At 42.3% G+C, this 21,414-nt stretch overlaps 1 protein-coding gene across 1 annotated transcript in view; it reads right to left on the bottom strand.

Moving 5' to 3' along the window:
• The window catches only part of SRD5A2 (steroid 5 alpha-reductase 2), a 28,183-nt gene extending 14,565 nt beyond the window's left edge, over nt 1–13,618 (bottom strand). Inside the window, exon 1 of the mRNA XM_067294722.1 lies at nt 13,275–13,618. Coding sequence (XP_067150823.1) covers nt 13,275–13,558 — 284 coding nt within the window. The 5' untranslated portion in view covers nt 13,559–13,618. The remainder of the gene's footprint in view (nt 1–13,274) is intronic.
• Between the last annotated feature and the right edge of the window lie 7,796 nt (nt 13,619–21,414).

The raw sequence follows: 21,414 nt of genomic DNA, 5'->3' as shown, positions 1-21,414 counted from the left end.
AGAGCAAAGAAACTAGTACAGGGAAAATTTTTGCTCAGGGTGCAAACTGAGCTCAATGCCAGGCCAGCTATCTCCATCAAAACCCTGACTAAACTTGGTCCAGATTTATGCTTAGATGAAAGGTACAGGACAGGACTAGGGTCAACCTGACTAGATGGATTGTGGTTCAGACAAATGTACAGATTTCACAGTGCTTCATGCTTGCCTCTGCTACTTGGTAATATCCAAAGGGCAGTAGTGCTTAAAGATTATGAGAATATTTGTTGTTTTATCTAAGCAATGGTGTGTCAAAGGCTTAGCCAGCCAAAGTGTATATTTCAGCAAGGTATCTCACTCTTTTCTTCTCCAGAAATAACCACTTGATATTTATGAAGATAGATCACTTTGTTCCTATTGCTAGACTACGGGTGTCTGCCAAAAGCATGAAACGTGCCAGAGTAACTTAACCAGACACTATGCTAGCACTTTGAAAACCTCACTGCTCCACTGGAGCAGAGAGTTCAAAAAGTTCACAGGGGCTCAGAATCTGAGCAGAACAAAAGGACATATCTACTTGAAAAATAGTATGAATTCCAAGCATGTACAAATTTTTGCTCTTACAATGCGCTTATCAGAGAAAGTGTAATTATTTTCCATGAGTGGTCCACATGTGGCTGAGCAATGACCTAAGAGAGCCAGATGTTTTGTAAGCTATCCCTCTCCAAAGCTAAATCTTCATCAGAATGTATCCTGCTGACATAAACTAGACTTTATATCTGTTGAGAAAGTTCTTGGAGAGTTGTGAGATTGCTAATAGTCCTTACAAGATACTTAACTGGCTTTTTCTACTCTAGTGATTCCCTCTTTGTCCTCTTTCATGTCTAAACTCCTACTCTTTCTCCATTTTGATCTTCCTCTTCCTCACTTTGTCCTTTCTTTGTCTTTCCTTCTTCAGACTCACACCTCTTTTATGGCTCTTCATATACTTTTTTCCATTTAAGACTTGCACCGTATCTCTTGCAGCACTACTACTGCACTTTGCCTTTCTCTCCTTCATTGTAGTGTTTTCACCTTTGTCCCTCTCTCTTTGCAATTATGGCTGTTCATCTTCAGCAACAGGACTGTACCCCTCAGGCTTCCTAGCAGGTCGTTGTTCCCTCTGCAGCAACATTTCTGAATCCTGTAGCGGGAAATGACTCAGCAATGACACAGGATTAGTATGGTTTATACTGACCTATACCTAGAACCGCATCATGCTTCCTGTATTATTTAACCCTGAATTCCATTGTCTTTGCACTGTCTCGACAGTTGCAGTTTTCAATAAACTACAAATTGTTTGCATGGTTGGAAAATATAGCAGCATTGATCTATACAGTTGCCAAGGGAGAGGCTGGCCATTCATTCCAGTAGCAAGGTTGTGTGCCTCTGGGCCTTAGGGGAGGTGCAGACCTCTCAGGTTTCCTCTTTCTCTGCCCCTACATCCCCATGCAATTGGTTTGTGTGAGGGAGAAAGGGGCCAAGTACCTGGCAATGGTGGGTTTCCAGTGGCAGGCTCTAGTTGGGGAGGGTGTCGACTCTTGGGTACACATGAGCCAGCGTGCTCACTGCTCCCACTCACAGCCAACAGGCTCACAGCTGCCTTGGTCAGGCCAAGCAGCTGCCTCTAGCATGAGGGTCACAGAGCAAGAACGACACTTCGGGGCTACAGGAACTCAGATACAGACCCAAGGACATGAGCACATGAGGTTGGAGCCAGCTGTGGGACTCTCACCCTCAGCACAAGCGACTTGACACATCTGGGGTGTTTATTCTGCTGTGTGAAGCAGTTTGAGATTGTAAGCTATGTGTTGCTGCAAAAAAATCGATCTGTGAGAAATGCAGTTTCTTGCTAGCCCTGTTCTACAGCTGCTCCCATCAACAACAGTTCAAAGCCCTACCTTCGCTGATAGTGCTTACATCTTTCACCATGCACCAGGATCACAGTAGAAGGATTTTTGACTATTTCATCATTTCCCACAGAGTTCGGAAGTGCAGCACTGGGTCATCTTCAAGCTTATTTGTTACCATGCAGTGAAATGCCCTAAGAAGCTGAAAGATTCAGCAACAAACCTCTGCAGCAGTTTAGGCCTGCTGCATTCTGGGAAAGTCCTCTTCATAACCATAATGGCTAGAAACACTACATATATTTTTTCACCAAAGTTTGAGCCTAGTTCTTGGAAAGGAAATTTTCAAACCTTATTAATAGACTTACTCCTTGTGCATATTCAACAACATATCTAACTAAACAATTGCAACATTTAAAATTATTTTCCATCTCTGATAGTTTTGCACACTCAGAATGGCTAAAACAAATGTCTTGGGTGAGTGTTATTAAAAACATGATGTCTCAGTAAATTGCACTTGTCAGACCAAGCTCTGTCCTCTGTTAAGTCTATATTTCAAACTAATTCAAAAGCAGTAAGGATGAACATGATTTTTGAAGGAAGACAAATTTGAAAGCCAAAATATATCACTATTGATATAGCAGTAAGGCAAGTAAAGCAGTAAGGAACTTACATTCTTGGGGCTGACACTGTATTTGAAGGCACGTTGATGAGTGTAATCATTTTTACTAGTAGACTACGTAAGTTTGAAATGGAAATCACTAACAAAAACATGAAACTCCAACCTGCATATCTAAAAATTACAGGAAGTCGGCTCCACGCTGAAATATTTTAAGGTCATGTTTGCACAGGCGTGTGTTTTGGGTCTCAAGGTTTACTGAGTATGTTCAACTTGATTAATTTTCAATAACCCCCATCCATCCCCCAGTAATTTGCAGCATCCTGACACTATTCGTCAGGATCTCAGACACGCCCTTCTATCAGTAGTTTAATCCCACCAAATTCTATAGCTGGTAACCAAAAAGTTGTTTTATCTTTTAGAAGGGTAAATAATGTTAATGTTAAAAATTATCATTTCCAAGCCTTTAGGCGCACATTTTGAAGAACACTGGTTGAAATGTCTTACATTTGGAAAGGTAGTAATCCAAATTCCTTCTGAAGTGGTATGGCCTCATGGGATCCGAGGCAGTACATACATATAAAGAGGAACCAAATTCAAAATAGCCAGTTCACGTCCTGAATTTGTGCTCACAATAAAAATGATGAGAGGACTTAATATCCTACCTTTTTTCCTAAAGAAAAGAGCTACTCTGGGCTGATTCTGAGTCACAGTCATCTTTGGTCCCCCCCCCCCCATACATACATTACATTAAAAATTCCCTAACATTGAAAGTTACTAATCAAACACTAAAAGCATAGAAAGCATCAGTATTGCAGTCCCTTGCTCTGGGTTTACCCTGATACTGCCCTTACCTGACCTTCTTTTTATCTCTTCCTACCCTCTACTCCTGACTGTAAGCTTCACAGCATTTTTCACTTCTCTGCATTCAAGACAGATTGTATTCTCCTAGCCTGTGCTGCCAGGACCCCATTTGGGAGACCATTTCTTCTCTGTTGAGTACTCTATTAGCCAGAAGTATGACTGGAATGAAAAGTCCAGCTCTGCCCCTCCAGTCCTGGCCTGGAGAATGCTTGGCTGGATCGCAAAGACTCACACATGTTGGTTCTGCTTATAGTCTCAGAGGAACCAGCACCTGCTCAGTGCAGGTGGACTCTTTAAAGATGTTAGCTGACAAACTTTATGTCCCTGAACAAATACAAATGCTTTTTTCAGAAACAGCTCTGCCAAGTTTAGATTGCTTTTTCTGGGAACAGCCAGAGACACATCCCTCCACTTTAGTAACCTTAAACCAGGCCAAGTTTCAAAACATGAATGCTTTAATGCTTCTTTGTTTAAAAAGGTTATAAAGAGAAGCAAACAAACACAAAGAACCCAACAGCATAATGCAAATCCAACTTTATTTTCCTCTCATTGGTTGTTTTCAGGAGTGGCAAAAGTTTTATAGATGCATGTACATTGTCCTGCCCCAGACGTGTGACAGGCAGTCACTGGAAGGTCTACTTAGGATAACTTTCCAGAGGTATTTGCATGTGTAGATCTACCAGGAGACCACACTAATGTGGCCAGACAGCTTTGAGTAGTCTAGCTAGCTTGGTCAGAGCTCTCTTTAGTCTTTCTGCCCCATTCCAAACAATGACATGAAGGCCTAGCTTAAGGGGATTTGGCTTTCTAGCAAAGCAGCCCAACCCATCTTTACCAGTATGAGAAAGCACCACACGTTCTCTCTGTCCCAGGACCTGCTCCTGCACAGTCCTGCATAGGAAGTGATCTGCTCTGTAACATCTCAGATACACAAACAAATTTTCTCTAGCAGACAGCACAATTCCTTGCAGACACCTTGATACAGTGACATTTTCTAACGACATTTCTGTGAGGCAGTATCCTAGCGGAAAGTGTTGGAATAAGCTGTTGAAAACTAGCAAAGTTGTAAACAAAACAGTGTCATATATGGCAAATGTTGACTGTGACTGTTGCTACTCTATTACATGTTCATAAAGGTGAATTAGGAAGGAAGAGGTCAAAAGCAACTTCCTTCAACTGTGATCTTTTTTTGATTGCTATTGCTGGTCACATTTCAGTGTACATTTATGGGACTGGTAGAGCTTTCTGCTGGTCCTTAGGTATCAAAACTGTAGGGAATAGGGTTTTGAAAGTGCAGCACAAGAGAAAATTTAGCTGTTCTTAGACTGATCACTGAATTTGGATCTATAGAAAAATGTATACATTTTTCTTCCTGTTAGTTGACTTTTCCCACCTTCCCATACAGAATATTTTAACCCAGTTTTAGTATTAGAATAGATATTTTAAAAGAGATCATTTCAGTTTCATTGCTATCGTTGTATCTATGAGATGTTCCAAAATAATTACAATGTCAGCTAAGTAGGCAGCAAAGACTAACATAGTTCCTTTGTTCAAACAAGTGTGGATGCACATGATTTTCAGGAATTTTAATTATTTGACCAAAATCAGTAAGGATGACCCTACTGATCACTTTGCCTGCCACATTTAAATCAACATCTAGAGGGAGAGAAGGTCACTTAAAGGTATGTGACTTAAGAATGATCACTTTATTTATAGATTGAAAGTATTTTTTCATCATAATTATTCTTAAGCAAAATGACTTTAATTTTGAAGGAGGTACCAAGAATACAACTTAAACTAGAGGAAATTCAATAGATGGAGCACCTGGGATGGGCATATATTTATAGTTGTAATATCAGAAGGTTATTTCATAGACTTTTATTCTTATCTGACCTCCCCAAAACTGGGAAGTGGCATACTATTACAAGCTTTTGAGTACACAAGGGGCCTTGTTAAAGTTTGTCCTTTTGTTCAACTATATTTGGTGGCTTAATAAAAAAATACTACCTCTCTCCATAGAGGTTGCCTCTCTTACAGTCTTAGGTAAGAAATGCCAAAAAAAACAGATTTGTGGACCTTGAAAGAGCAAAATCTACAACAAAATTTCCTGCTGCACATATGAAATGAACCTTAACATCTCTTTCTTGCTTTTTATTTCCTACTTAAGAGAGCAGCATTTAGCCATTAGTAAGGGAATACTAAAGGCATCCCATGGTTAAAGCAAGTAATTTCTTTGTTTGGCAGAAGCAGTATTATTTTAAAGCAAAAACACTTACTAAGACTCCTGCATATTATTTAAACTTTTAGTATAGCCCTTTATAACTCTGCTTTTCTAATATGGACAGCAGGAGTCCAGTAATGCAAATCCAGGTCTTTACATCCTCATCAGTCTTGCCAAAGCTCAGTAGCCTATGCAGTTCAGTGCTCAGAATGTATCTTTCAATAAGACTTTAATCTCTCAGGATATAAAGTGTTATAACTTCCATGCCTGGCCCAGACCCCACATAGGCAAGGTCAGAGGGACCTGCCTGCACCTTGGTGGCAGCCTTGCAGCCAGGACTTCAGGTCTCTGACCAGAAGTAGGGGCTGTTATTTGAACCGCTCTCTCCAGAGCCGGCTGGGACTGAGCACCCAACAAACCTTAGTGTATTTATCAAGGACAGGCAAATAAGAGTGACAGAGGTGTTTCAGAGGGAGCATGAATACTGCTTTAGCTATGGCCCTGCTCCAGGTAGCAAAGATGGAACCAAAAAAAAAAAAACTTCTGTGACCTGGTCCGCATGTACTGTTCTTTCCCTTCTTCTGGAGGACAGAAAAGACTTCTGGTATATGAAGCTTAGGCCAATGGACTGCAAGGCAACAACTAGTCATCAGTTATAATACTGGAATCATAAATTGTAATACTGTGCAGCTCTCAAGAACACAAAAACTTCCTGAACAACCAGATTTGGGAATTATTGCCTTACGTGACACAATAGGAGGGGCATGGCCTGATGGGGAATGGACAGCAGGAGAACGGCAGAGAGAAAACCTTGGGGGTAACTGCAAAACTCTAAAGGATTGTGAAGTTGCCAGATGAATCTTCACTGGTAATGATAAAACAGCACAAATAAATAGGCATCATATAGAAATATAATGTTAACAGACATGGTTTTTTTGAAAGCAGTGAAGGAATATAAAAGTCTAAGTTATCTCTGTGGAAATTCTTCCTGTACAAATGAGAAAAAGAAATATTATGTGGGTACACTTCGGGCTGGGCAACAACTACAGGCTTCTAAAACATTAGGCCATATTCCAGTAGAAACAGAATGTATAGATAGGACTATTTGTGCTCCTAGCTGGGAAGACAATCAACTAGTCTACTATGAAGGCACAATTAGAAGGGTATTTACTAATGCTAGAGGAGACTGCAAGGAAGCAAACTCAATACCAGCACTAGATATGTGAACATATTAAACTTCTGTGGCAAAGAATGTGAAGAGAAGATGTTTTTGTTGACTATTCATACATTAATTTGAGGAGCCTGGGTAAAAACAGCAATAAATCTAATATTTTCATTGATAAGAAGAAATGAGAAATGGTCAGCATTACTAAAACCCATGGGGATGAGTTGCAAAAAGTTGAACTGATTGATTGGGAAGCATGGAATATGTAAACAAGGTAAGGCGAATGGCCAGCCTACATTAGGGATGTCACTACCAAATTTAGAGTTACTGATAGGTCTAAACATCACAAGACACCATGCAAATGTATTACTCTATAGCTAGTGAAGCCCAAAGAGGAGTCTGGTTAGGGTCTATTGCAAAACACTGAAGTGAAGCAAATCAGAGAATAAGATTAGTTACTTGTCAGATACTTGTGTTTTGTGTGTTGGGAGATGAATGATGTTAGGAGACAGAGGTTTCATGAGGCCACTACTAAAAACATCTTTAGTTCTTGATGCTTAATGATAATGACTTTCTAAGACCAAAGGATAAAATAACTATTTTGATGGAGAAAATTAATTTCTGATTTGGAAGCTGTTGGTTATTATGTGGTCTGATTATATTCAGTATTAGCAAGGAGAGTCCCACTTAGCAATCTATACTTCAAATTTAATCTAACATCTATTTATCTACTTGGTGTTTCAAAAAGCATAGTTAAAAACCCACACGAACTAATATGAAATACCTTTAAAAATTATGAGCAAAATTAATTTATAAACGATTTACTCATTCAGGGCTTACACCCATCTGCATTTCTCTGGAGGCCTGAGCTGCTCTTCTCACTGATCATGAATAGGTGCACCTATACAAGAAAATAACCAGTGTGTCCAGGTAAATGCTGCAACTGCCAGACCAACCAGGCAGTGCAGGTAGGCTTTGAAAGGGAGTACACAAGCCACACTAGGCGGAGTTGGGAGTAGGGAGCATCTTTTTTTTTTCTCCTCCCCAACTCAGTTTTGGAGGGAAGGAAACTGGACAGAGAGGTGTGTAAAAGGAAAACTGCACACGGAATACTGTTTTCAAATGTTCCTGGTTTCCCATTCTTTTGCCATAAAAAACTGTTTTTCCTGATCTTTTTAGGAAGGTCTCAATTTGTAGAAAATTAAGTACAAGCACACCAGATGGGTCATCTGCAACCAAAGGGGTTTTGGAGGGATCCAGCTGCTTAACGCCTGTCTGATTTACTTGAGTGTTCTTCAAAACGAAAACAGCAAATTTAAAGATTATTTTTTATGGTAACAGAGTAAAAGGTTACACTCCTGACTACAAAATTGGAAACAAAGTTGCAAGAGAAGAAAATAGATAATAAAATATAATTCTAGATGGTATTTGAAACTGAAATGCCTCCTTAGATTGCTGGTGCCTCTGCTACTGTGGGGCAGAGAGGGGGACCAAATGCAGCACTCTGTCTTTCACTCCAGTATCTCCAGGATTGTCTTGTCTATTGTAGCTCACTCAGACAAGACTTTATCCCCACCACTGTTCAAAGTGGCATCCCTTCTGCTCCCTCATCCATCTGTCTTTCTCACTTCTTGCCTGGTTCCAGTTCTAGCAGGAATGCAGCATTAGGGTTTATATGAAATTCGGTTGTGATGTCTTTCTCTCATCCAGTATTTTATTCTCCTCCTTTGTTTCTTAAAGTTGGACTGCAAAATAAGAATGCAGCAAACTATCTTCTCCCTGCTACCTGAGGGCTTCAGCTGGCATTCTCACTGTATTCCTTAACCAGCACAGCCCCTCTAGCAGGAGGGATTGTATTACAAACCACATTCCAACCAAAATAATTTATAAATCATTTCTCACAAGACGAATTCCTTTACACACATCTTATACCACTCATCATTTTCAGCTCACGCCCAGCTTTTCATAGAGATTGCATATACAGATGGCAGACTTGGCATTAAGTGCTTCTCTCAGTTTCTTCCCCCTTCCCTCTGCCTCTCCATCTCATTAGTTTTGGATGCCCTACCATCACACTTGTCCTGACTTTCATGAAAGTGAAGAAGCTATAGCTTACCTAAAACAGATGTAAGAAGCTCAGATTTTTATAGGATGTTTGCCTTAGCACCACAAGGCATTTGGATTTTATTAAATCCACACCATGCTGCAGTAATAAAGAGCACATTTGGAAGACGAAGAGCTGGCTAACTAAGGATGGCAGACAAAGAGTCAGGGGATGGGATTTGAGATTCCTCCGTTCCCTCCCCTCCACGGCAAAAGCAGCAGTAAAAGCAGTCTGCCTTTAACCCTTCATGAAAGCCAGAGGGAATGCACCATGTTGTGCTTGCCACAAAGAGAGAGACTGCTGCCTAGTGGTGGCAGAGCAGGGCGAAGCATGTACTGCTATTACGGTTCACCAGAGGCAGCTGGGCTGCTGCTCCTGGGCCAAGGAGGGAAGGGGGCAAGACCTCCTTCTTGCATCCTCTGGGACAGAAGATCCCAGAACATTAGATGATGCTAGAGGAGGGGTTGGCTCTTCAGCCAGCAGTCCCTGCTTAGGTGGCAGTCTCCCACTTCCTTCTGCAGTTGGCTGGACAGGAGCATGCAGCATGCCAAACCTGGCTCGCTGGGCTCTGGGCAACCAGAGAGATCCTACAAAGTCCTTGTCAAAGAGGAGCCATCAGCATTAGCCCAAGTAGTTTCCAGCAGAGGACTGCAGAGGTCCTTACAACACTCCTCAGCATACTCCTCAATGATCTGACAATAAATATAAAATCATCACTGATAAAATTGGCGGATGGCACACATTCTAGACAAGGATGAATATCCATGTGGGTAGGACAGCCATACTGAGCATTAAGCCCATTTGGAAAAATTACTTTCAAATCAAGCAAATGCAGCCCATATAAATACAAGCCATCCCCAAAGAGTGGTAGATTGTAACCTTGGAAAGCAGTGACACCAGGGTGGGACGGGTGCTCAGAGCAGCCTGGAACCTCACAGGGGTTGCTGGTATGTCTCCAAGGCAAAAAGCATCATTTTGATCTGTAAGCATGGGAGCAGCACACAGGACTGGGAAGGTGATATTGTCTCTAGATATGCTACTACAACTCTGATACTGTAATCTACATCCAGTACTGATGTGTTCATTTTTCAAAAGGATGTAGGAAAGGAGGAAAGGAAAAAAGCCACAGAAATCATCCAAGGGCTAAGGGAAAAAATGTTTTGCAGTGAGGGCTTTCAGCTGCAGTTCAATGACATGATAAATCTGTTTCAGGATGCCTCAGATCAAATAAAAAATGTTGAAGCTACATGACACCACGTGCAAAAGCAGGACAAAGTCATTTTGCAAGTTTAAACCTGTTCCTAAATTTATGAAAAGGTAACTTTATCCTGACAGACTTCATGCTGGGTGAAGTATCATGTGTCTGCACCACTATAATTCGATGTCAGATCAGCTCATGTCTGTTCCCCTGTAGCTAGCCTAAAGCCGCCAGAAAAACATAACCCAGCATAAACACCATATCGTGCGCAGTAGCTAATTAATCAGAAATACGATCATGTGCTCCTGTATTATCTGGATCACATTGGTGCAGATGGAGGTCCTGACAGCTCTGTAACAAGCAGATTGAAAGATGATCTGATTACTGTGTAAGTGACATCATGGTAAGAAAATACTGAAGGATACTATGGGGCGCTTTAAATTAGCACAGAGAAATAGCAAGCACCTTTGGGAGGAAACTGAGACTAATCAAATTCAAGTAAGAAATTTTAAACACATTATTTAAGCAATAGTGAAGACCTACAAGAGTAAACTACCAAAGAAAACAGTGGATTCTCCATAGAAAATGATGGATTCTCTATCTTCTGAAGTCTTCAAATCAAGACTTGAAGAAATTCTGAAATACATGCTTCATCCAAACACAAACTACTGGGGCAGCACAGCTAGTCATAATATACAGAAAGGCAGAATAGATAGCATAGCAATCTGTTAAAAATCTGTGTTTCTCTAATGCACTCCTTCCATGCCTACATCTAATCGAAACTTTTCTTATACATGGATGTTTGGTGTAAGAGGTGTGACACAACTAGGAATGACAAAAGCTTCCCCGTGGAGAGAAGGACATCACTAAATTTTGCAAGAATGCATGAAGTAACTTTTCTCTGTACAAAATAGTATATTTTCAAAGAAACATACAGGAATGCTTAAATACAGATGTCAGATGATCAGTAGTAAAAGTAGGAGCAGATTAACAAAAACAGATTCAGAATTAAAAGGGGCACAGCTTTATTCACTTCAAAACTCCAGAGTCAGAGAGAAAAACTTCAGCAGGGTACATCCATTAAGTAAATGTAGTTTTATTACTGATGAAGTGTAATGTACATTTTACTCATTATACTTGCAGACAAGTATAATCATGAAAATATTTAAAAACTGTTGTTAGGTTATTTCTGTTAAAGGTCTTTGTGTCTGATAAGAAATTTAAAAATATCAAGATACATTTTGGTTGTTATTTCAAAATGCTGAACATCTTTTCAAATACCATATGTCAGTTGGCTAGCAAATGAAATGAGGAAAAACTCCTCATTTGTTCTTTTTGTTCCTCTTTTACCTAATAATATAGCACTAATTTTTAATATAATATTTCAGATATGAATTGATTCAATAGAGTCTCAGAATGGCTTGTATGAGAAAAGGCTGCACACTATAAAAATAATACTGGAATAACATACTGTATTAGAAACAAAATAGTCTGCTACCTAGACTTGGTTAAAATGAGGGCTTTAATTTTCAGACGGGAAACAGAATACTCCAGCCAGAGATGAAGACTTCCCCAAACTATTTAAGAAAATGTGTGAAAACACAGTGCTTCTGCTTAAGTCTAGCAGTAACATTGGAAAAGAACCACTGACTCAACAAATATAAGCATACAGAGTAGGGTAACATTTCTTTCAGTTATCTAGTTGTGGTCATTGATTTCCGTGTTTCTGAAACTATCAGAAATCCTTGAGAATAGGAGAATGAATTAAAGTAAATTTAGTATGACTACATTAACACACCTGGCTAAGTGGGAGCTAAATGTGTCACAGTAGTGTCTTCCAGCTAACTTAGAGTAAAAAAAGGAAAAAACAACACTAATCATAATGAATATATCTGTAACATGACTATGTTTTAGCACCTGAAACCATTCTCCTGTTTTGAACTTACCTACAACAACCTAGAGTTTCTATCCCTAAACTGTCTCCCTAACTCCAGAGACACTGCAGCTGGATTTTCAACATGTTGATTTTGGTTGAGATGCAAATAATCATTTTTAATCAATTCTTATATGCATGTTTTGTATTGCTGGCAAAGAAAATAAACATAGAAATAGGAATTGGGATAAAAATGGCAAACCAGCTCAGAAATAAAGTTTTGCTTTGGAAGTTAGATAGCTCTTTACTACATAATGACATAACACAGATACATGCACATGCCATTTGTGAAAAGTCAGTTTTTTCATGAACAGATAATCAAAAAAAATCAAATTCCTTATGAGAGTACTCTGTGGAAAATGGAAGTGAAACAGAAGATAAAATACACACAGCTCATTATGTAGAAAGATATATTCCTGTGATATACTCCAGGCACTTCAGAACCAAGTCACATTGACTGCAGACCTTACTCTTTCTTGGAGCTCCTGATCAGTACATATAGAATTAATTGCAAAGACAAAGCATGTAGCAACATCTGATACGGTGGAATTTCTGAATATAAAGATCTTATGGACCAAGAGAAACCACTGCGTAGGTAGTAAAATGGGAGCAACGAATTGGGCATAAAAAACCAACTTTTGTGTTGTGGTATAGAAAGCCTTCAGTTACTTTGTTTTTTCATACGCTAAATACACATTAATACAGCTCATTCAGTACTTGCTCTCTTACTGCAGCTGTGCTGTACTGTTTTTGCATTCGGGCTGTCCTCACTTGTATTCCCACGTCTCTGACTGGCGGTGGGTGCTGCTCCCTGCGCTGCGTGTGCACTGCGGTTCTCCTTTCCGCACCTCGCATGTGCCTTGACATAACAGTTGGATTAATTTCATCCCCTTGCTCCAGCTTAGCGCAACCTTCTTCTTTTTTTTTTTTTTTTTCTTTTTAAACTAAACATCTAAAGCATACATCATCTCTCCCAGCTTAAAGCATCCGAGTACCACCTGCTCCTTGCCCCGGCTGCTAGGACGGGGGAGAGGAGCCGACTCGCCTGGCTCCTGCGTGTGGAGCCCACCACGGCGGCGCCCCCCCCGCGCCGTTTTGCAGCGCTAAAAGAGCCGCGTGTCGCACGGAGGGGCGCGATCCTGCGCCGGCCCCGCCGCCCACCCGGCCCGGGCTGCTCGCGCTGCCGCAGCCTCGCTCCGCGTCCTGTTTCTCCGTGTTTTCTCAGGCCGGGGGGCGGCCGCCCCGCTCCCCGCCGCTGGCCCCCGAGCGCGCCCGCGGGAGCGGGGCAGCGCTGCCCGGCGGCGGTACCTGTAGAAGTAGTGCCAGCAGAAGAGGCAGCAGAGGAGGCGGCAGCCCAGCGGCTCGAGGCGCGGCGGGCTGCGCAGCGCCAGCAGCAGCGCGGGCACCAGGAAGGAGGGCAGCTCCTGCAGGAACCAGGCGCAGCGCGCCGGCAGCCGGCCCCGCGGCCGGCACAGCCGCTCCTCGTGCTTCCCGTAGCGGGACGGCACCCGCAGGTACAGCGAGAGCTGCAGCAGCGCCAGGGCGCCCAGCAGCGAGCTGAGGGCCAGCACCAGGCTCGGGAAGCACTGCATGCTCGGGGGCGGCAGGGGCGCCGGGCAGCGCGGGGCACCGAGGCGAACAGCCCTCGGCCAGCGCTGGTCCCGGCCTTATTAGAGCCGCGGCGGTCACCCCGCCCCGCCGCGCTGCCTCCCATCGCCCGGGCTCGTCAGAGGGCGCAGTCCCTCTTGCCGGCGCGGGCGAGGCGCCCCACCCTGCCCTGAGGGGAGCTGCCCCCCGCGGCCGGCCCGGTCCCGTCCCCTCCGCCGGCCCCTGCGCCCGGCGCGGCCCCCCTGGGCGGCGTGTGGGGTCTCGCGCCGCGGGTAACGGCTGCGAGGGCGGCGGTTGGCGGCCGGCGCGAGGGAGGTCGCTGACGGGACGCGAGGCTCCACGCAGCCGGCGAGGGCGCCTCAGGGGTGAAGGCGCAGCCTGGGGGCCGGGGAAGCGGGCTCCTGCACGCAGACGCCCGGTGTGACTTCCAGCAAGAAGAAGTTGCTCAGTAAAACGGGAAAGGGGATGTTTCCTTCCCTCTGCCCCACGGGGGTGTTGCAAGGATTCACCCGGTGCAGGCTGACAGTCGCTCACCTGCTCGTGCCTCCGTGCTGACAGCATCTTTCGGCCGCAGACCGCTGCGTGACTTCTGGGTCACTAGGCACGGGGTTATTTGCGGGCCATGTAATGATAACTCAACTTGTAGTGTTTCTGCCGCCTTAAATGCCACATTGTGGTTGGCTGATAATCTGTGGTGTCTTGACGGAGCAGTGCTCTGATAGTAGGAAGTACTACTTTTTCTCACAGATGGAGAATGAAGGCAGAGAGATGCTAAAGGGCAGATAAAAGTGAAAGGATGTTCATGGCCGTAGTAGGACTAGGGAAACCCGGTCCAAAACCTGTGTCTCCAGGTCATATTTGGCATAACCAGAACATGCTCAAACTTTGTAAGTGCCCCAAGTCTAGGTCCTAACACACCTAAAGCTTCGGTTTGGGGTGTGCTCAGAAACACCTCATTCTCAACAACATGAAGCAGTTTTGCCAAAAGTTTGCCTGAAAATATAGTCCAGGAAGTAGTGTTTTCTTCGACCATTTTTTTCAGGGATCTTCCTTTGGTAAAGATTTTCTGGGGACTAATTTACTGCAGAAGGGCTAACAGGACATTACATCCTATATTGTTACTGGCCATTACAGCACATCAGCTTAAGGCCATGAGTTATGCTTGCATCCATGTCATTTTGCAGCCTCCCTGAGAGAGCAGTCAGATCCAGCTTAGCAAAGGATGGGACACCACACAAAATACTGGTGAAGCAACCCTTGTGGAGCAGGAGAAGTGGTAGTAGTTTGTTTTTTATCCAATGTCTGACCAGTGAATGTGCTAATCCAGGGTATGGGAGACTTGAGTTCAATTGTCTCCTCTGTTTAAGGGGATTTTCTTTCTGCGGAGACTGACCAAACCACCAGGCTACAGACTATCCTGTAGTCCAAGAAGTTGTTCTGTTACGTTGGCTCTTCTAGGGGGTAGTTACTTAAAACAGAGGAGCAGAGCTCCTCCAACCATGGAGAGCTTCTCCCTTGTCTGTACTGAGTGCTGTAATCACTAAAGCCATGTTTATCCTAGTAAGTAAAACAGAGCAAGGCTTTTCTGGCCTTGGTGTGGCATATCATGGCTGACATCCACATGCCAAAACATTCTTCCCCAAGAGAAGACCGTATCTGCCTCCAAGCTGCCTGTTGGAGACAGTCTCTGGCAAGTGCCATCTCCCAGGTGTGTGTAAAAGGGGGCTAGCTGGTATGGCCCAGAACTGGGCCAAATATGTTAACCATCAAACAGTATCAATGGTGGCAAATTTGTGACATAGGCACTTACATTCAAGATATGGTTCCTGGCTGTGAATCAGCAGCAGAGGAAGTTCCCTCTAGGAAAGGTTTTAGTCTGTATTAGCAAGTGCAGTACAGTAGAAATGGATCTGTAGTGTGACAAATGGAGATGAGGTCCCAGCATCCACAGTATACAAGTTTCAGGGGGACTTACTTCAAAGTACTTCTAGTCTGGTTCCATGAATTGGACGCACATTAGTGACAGGAGTATGTTAGGTGCACTCATGAAGTGCATCTTCTGGCTTAGTTTCATCTAAAAGGAAACCAGTGGTGGACATTGAAACTGGCCCATGAAGCAAACCAAGCTCAGTAGCTGGAGATGGTTAGGAGATCCACTTCAAAAGTACACATCCAAACTAAAACTCCAAAGGAGACGCAGACAGTGTAAGAAATAGAAGAGGCTGTGATGTAAAATACAGCACTGGTAGCTGCAGGTAGTCCCCTGCTCATCATCCTGGTTGTTTGTATTCAAGTCAAAGGAGACTAGTTCTTCTCATTTACTGTGAAGGACAAATGGGTTGGGAATTCATCTGATGTTTAAAAAGCAAACACCTCTATCTGAGCTGGTCAGATAGAAACCCTTTCCAGTCCATGGAGAGAAGGGAGCACTTTTAAGGCGTGATTCATCTCTCCCTAAGGTGGAATAAAACAGGTCAAATGAATCATACCCTGGAAAAGCCTGTTTCTGTCCATTGGCACTAAAGAAAATCTAGACAAATATCTCAGGAGAGCTGAATCCCACCTTTGCTATATAAGTCAGAGCTCTGAAGTTGTTTCTGTAGATAGGCAATTCTCTAAGTTAAGAACCACAGTGTGTATGTTCATTGTTCGAAATGAGCCCTGCATGAGTATTCATCACATTCAACCACTGGGAAATCTTCCCCTGAGAATTTATTCTTCTTGCCTAAGTACCAGGTCAGGGGTTGTGATGAGGTGAAAGCAGTGCTGCAGAAGTGTTCTTTGTATGCGTAAACAGGTTTTGAGATGGCAAGGTGCCATGCTGAAAAGGCATGGTTTCTACAGAACCACTAAAACTTTATTTTAAGCCACGCTTTATTTTTCCCATGGGTGCATAAGCAGATGTCAGTTTCACTAGCCCAAAGGAGCATCAGGCAGTGATGAATCTTGCTCTGAAATTGTCTCAAGCCAGCTCAATCAAGCTACAAAACACAGTCCATGTAATTGAGACTTCTTGTCCTCTGGTAATTTACAGATATTCAGAATGCTTTTTATGTCTCAGCAGTAAATAATTCAGTGGGTGTATTTGTTGAAAAAAATATTTGAACAGAAAGGTGTTTGCAGTGCTGCTTAATTTGAAGGGAGAGGAAAAAAAGGATATTCTAAGTTCTGTTTACATATTTGATAAAACTTGAGAACTCTTGATTTGTTTTACCTTTGAAGGGAAAAATCCAACTCTTCTGAAGAATTGAATTGTGGGTTGTACAAAATGAGTTATGGCAGAGGTAGGAATTTATAAGTAGACCATCTAGAGAAAAACGGCATTATTTATAAATCTAGAGGTCTGTGATTTAAGAGGCTTTTCAGAAGAAAATTATAGGTGGAAATCAAGGTGGTTTTGTACTACTATAGGTCTCTCCCCTGAATTCAGGAGGCAACCAAGAATCATTACGGGCCATTGCAGAATCCCGGAATAGCTGGAGTGGAGCACTCCCAAAGCATAGCATGCCTTCTTCTGGCATGTCTGTGCCTCCTCTGATCACAGCATGTATGTCCCTGCTCTGGTAGCTCTGGGTAGGAATAGGGGAGCTCTGTTTGATTGCCTCTTGATTTGCAGCCCAGAGTAGCTTCTTACCTGAAAGAGCTCCTGAACCAGAATTGGAGCACAGTGGAAGTAAAAAATGATCTGTCACTTTTACCAAGAGGACATAGAGCTGGGTGTAGCAAGTACCTTCAGCTGTGCAATCCCTTGCATTTGCACATGTATAATCTGTAGGAAGAGCTGCAGGATTAAGTTTTGAATTTCTGAATTTATGACGATACTCAATTAGATGAGCAGTTGCCTAATGTAGCTTCTTAGATCTCCCAGAAGGTAAATGCGGACTGGCGCAATTTTGAACAAATCTCTTTTCAATGCTGATGTGAATTCAGCTGCACCGGAGTTGAGAAACATTGGCATCCATCAGCTGCTGTTGCCACTTTGCTTTACACCATATGTACCCTGTGCTGAATAAGAAACTATTCATTCCCTCATCATCCTTTCTATTGTGCTATCCTCATGTAATTGTAAACCTGCAAGAACACAGTTCATAATCTGATACAGACATTTCCCTCCCAGTCACAAGTAGTCTTTCACTGCTTGGCAGGAATTGTCATCTACTGACATACAAAGCTGGATTACTGTCACGTTGTATCACATGTTAGATCCAGTGGATGAAAAGAAGAGAAAAATATTTTCATTTTCCTTCGGTCACAGATGTTGGTTCAGTGAAAGAAGTAGGAAACAAACTACAAGTGGTTACTAAAACTACATTTCTAAAGGTTTGTTCTGTGACTTGGGCAAGCAAGTGTGGAAAAGCGATTAGACCTGCAGAAGTGTGCACTAGTTTGGCTTATGAAATTTAATGAATAACCTGCTGTTGTTTGCCCTCCTAACACTGATGGAAGTATAAGAATGTTAGAAAACTATAAAAAATCACCAAATCCCAACAGAAGTTGATTGAAAGCCAATTCTGAAAACACAGTATTTGTGGGAGGGGGAACAGTCGGTGCTAGTTGCAAAGAAGGCCTCATCTGCAAACCTTTGCTCTATATAAACTCTGTGATCAACTGTTGATTAATAACACTTCATTATGTATGCTTACTTACCATTAGGCAAATGCCTAGAAAGACTCACTTAAGCAAGTACAGTTTGAGTGAAAAGATAGTAAAGGTAGGTTTTTAGGGAGACAGCAAATTAGACCAGGGTGTAGGAAGAGGGAGGAATAAATCTCTTGCAGGATTAACTTTAACCTAGTGCACACAGAGTTTTGCAACGAATTATTTTTAATAGTGTTTTGCATTGTTACTGGGATGAAAATAAAAACTATGACAATCAAAGAAAAGCCCACAAACAATAGGGAGAGGCTTAAAATTTCAAGGCTGACTTTCCTTTCACTTCAAGTTCTCTTGAACAGCATCAATATATATCAGCCACGGGATCAGAATCAGGCCCCCAGTTCTCTCCTTTAATTGATCTTATTTTATCTGGTGACATTTTTTACTGTGTTGTCTGGTTTTCATATTTTGATCTCTGAGAACACAGTTCTTTCAGCAGAGAAGGCAGATAATATCTTTACACCCACACTGCCCCACCCATTCCAGTTTGTTAGTATTAAAACATCCTAGCATCTGAATGTTACAAGATGAGGAAACACTCAAATTAACTGTCTAGCTCATTGAAATTGAGCCAGAAAATCATAGAATGAAAAGCAGGGGGAGCTTGAGGAGCACAAGAGAATCTTCCTCATCTAATATCTGGTGTAAAGCACTGAGTTCACAAAGCACAGAACTGCAGTTTCTGTGCTCACCAGAAGCTGGGACATTGTTGTTTCAGACAGTATCTCCAGGGAATTTAGCTATAACGCTCTAACAAATTTCTCCTGATCATCATAAACCACAGATTTTCAAAGACATGTCTGTTGGCCTGTCCCAGACACAAAGGCCGTCTCCTGCCAAATTTCATGCGGATTCTCCAAAGCTTGGGGGTGCTAGAGCAGCTCAAAGAAAATGTCACTATTTTTTAAACATTTTTAGTTATTGTCTTCCCAGAAATGGTTGAAATGTTGGCTGATATTTTCCAAGAAGTTTAAGAAACTTGGAAAGTTGCAGTCCATATGGTTAAAGCTGGTAAAGTTATAAACAGTTTAAGAAGGGGCCTAACAATGGGAAATGCCAGGCAGCCTTTATAATTTCTAGCACTTTTTCCCCTACCTGTAATGTATGAAAGTAACAAGTGAGGTAGCGCAACCCATATGCTGCTGCATTTTCCTGCCCAAACTTAGTGGCAGAGGTTGCAACTGTATCATCGTTGTTGCTTCCCCCACATATGTCTCCCGACTCAGTGATGTGGGACCCTGTGGAAACTCTCAGGCTATGTTGGATTGCAGAGCAGATGTCTTCTCTGGTAGTCCTAGGCACTTTTCTGTTAAAATCGGGGACCCATGTAGAGTGTACCCCAACTCCCATGCACCTAGGTTTCTTCTCCATGGAAATAAAAAGCCTGAGAAGGGGACACAACCTGGGTGGAATAGGGCTGGTGTCCTGATATGAAGTTGGCTGAGGTATATACCCTGAGTACCAAAGTCCTGCCATTACATATTTGTGCCTCACTTGCCTGCGTAGGGTCTTCTTCCAACTAGGTAAGTTAGGGAAATTTGGGTTTCTGAGCTCTTATGACTGTCAGCAAGTTCATAAACATGAAATTTGACTAATGCTTTAGGTTTTGGGGCTTGCTAAACATCTAGCAGTTGTAGCTCTTCCTAAGGAGCATGAGTTTTCTTTTCTCACCAAGAAGCACACACCTTCCAAGCTGGCTGTGCTGTCTCAGTCTGCTTGTTTGCACCGCACTAAGACAGCAGGTCTGCTTTGGCTTCTCTCAGCCACTCCAGTATCCAAATTATCTCCTGCAGGTTCTCCATAACTAAGGAGGATTCACAGGTGGGATTTGAACTGCAGCAATCCTCAGATGCCAGAAAACTATAGGGAGCTTGGGAAACTAGAGCAGCCCTAGGCCTTACTCACAGAGAGGCAGAGTGGGCTACTTGGGGTAATTCAATGTGATGTACAAAACCACTGTCATGAATATTACTATGTGGTCATCTGTTTGTATTGTAGAGAATCTCGAACCCTCAGAATTGTGATAGTACACTGGTATTAGTGTTCTGCCCATTGCTACTCTATGGCAAGACAGCTCTAAATTCTGTGGCAATTTCTTTTAAATTGAGGTATGAATGTTACCAAGTAAACTATTTGCTAATGGTTTGAATGTTACTAATACATTTATTTCAGTAACTGGATGCATTTCTTCATGCTTTCAGTTCATTTTCATTTTCCCACTGATTTTTGTTTTAAGAAGTAGGGAAGTTTTAAGAGGTATGACACTACAAAGAATGCAATTGCAAAAGTTACACATTACACAATTACCTGGCCTGCTGTAGTCAATGGAATAATCACATCTCTTTAAGATCTCTTTAGGACCACATTTATCTTCCCAGATTCCTTATAAAGGATTTCCTCTTGATTGGCCATTGGTCTTCAGAGATATTTGACTGACAGATAACAATAGCCTCAGGGTTTCAGTTAGATAAGTTGGCCTTTGATGCCTGCAGTGTGTTGTTTTGGTTTTTTTTGGAAAATGCATTGAGGCAAATATATCTAAGACACATAATATTCCTGGTAAAAGCTCCTGATTCATTAATGCCATGTAGCCAACACATACCCAACTCAAGCAGTACTATTCACTTTGAGCATTAAAAAATCAGTGCCCCAAAGTCATTGAGGATTGTCTTAAAATCACACAATTATATGCAAATGATAATAATCACAGTATATATAATCACATTATATATAAAGATTGCTGAGCTTTCATGGTTTCTGTTTCCAATTGTTTACTGTGCCAAGATTAGAAGACTTGAACGAAGCTAAAGTCCACACATAATCTCTTGACTCTAACAATTAGGGCATTATGACAGACTTCAATTAAAGTAAAAGTTGCAATAAAATTAAGATGATAATGCTGTATCATGGGTAAAAGTTGTTTATTTTGGGTGAGTGCGTAAATCTCTTCTAAATCAGGGCCAAAACAACCATTAGTGAAGCAGCTGAGAATACTGGCATGTGAATTGCAATCCCCACGTATAGCTTTAGGTGCCTGTTGAGAGGAATGGGACAGTTTGCACGTTGTGATGATACTCCAGGCAGCCTGCAGACTCCAGAATCTACTTCTGCATTGGTCTGCACTCAAAAAATGTTCAAAGGTTACTTGCAAACTGTATTGTTAAATTAGCCATGCTCATGACTG

This window comes from Apteryx mantelli, chromosome 3 (genome assembly GCF_036417845.1).
Source record: "Apteryx mantelli isolate bAptMan1 chromosome 3, bAptMan1.hap1, whole genome shotgun sequence".
Classification (NCBI taxonomy): Eukaryota; Metazoa; Chordata; class Aves; order Apterygiformes; family Apterygidae; genus Apteryx; species Apteryx mantelli.
This window is presented reverse-complemented; position numbering and strand designations above follow the sequence as displayed.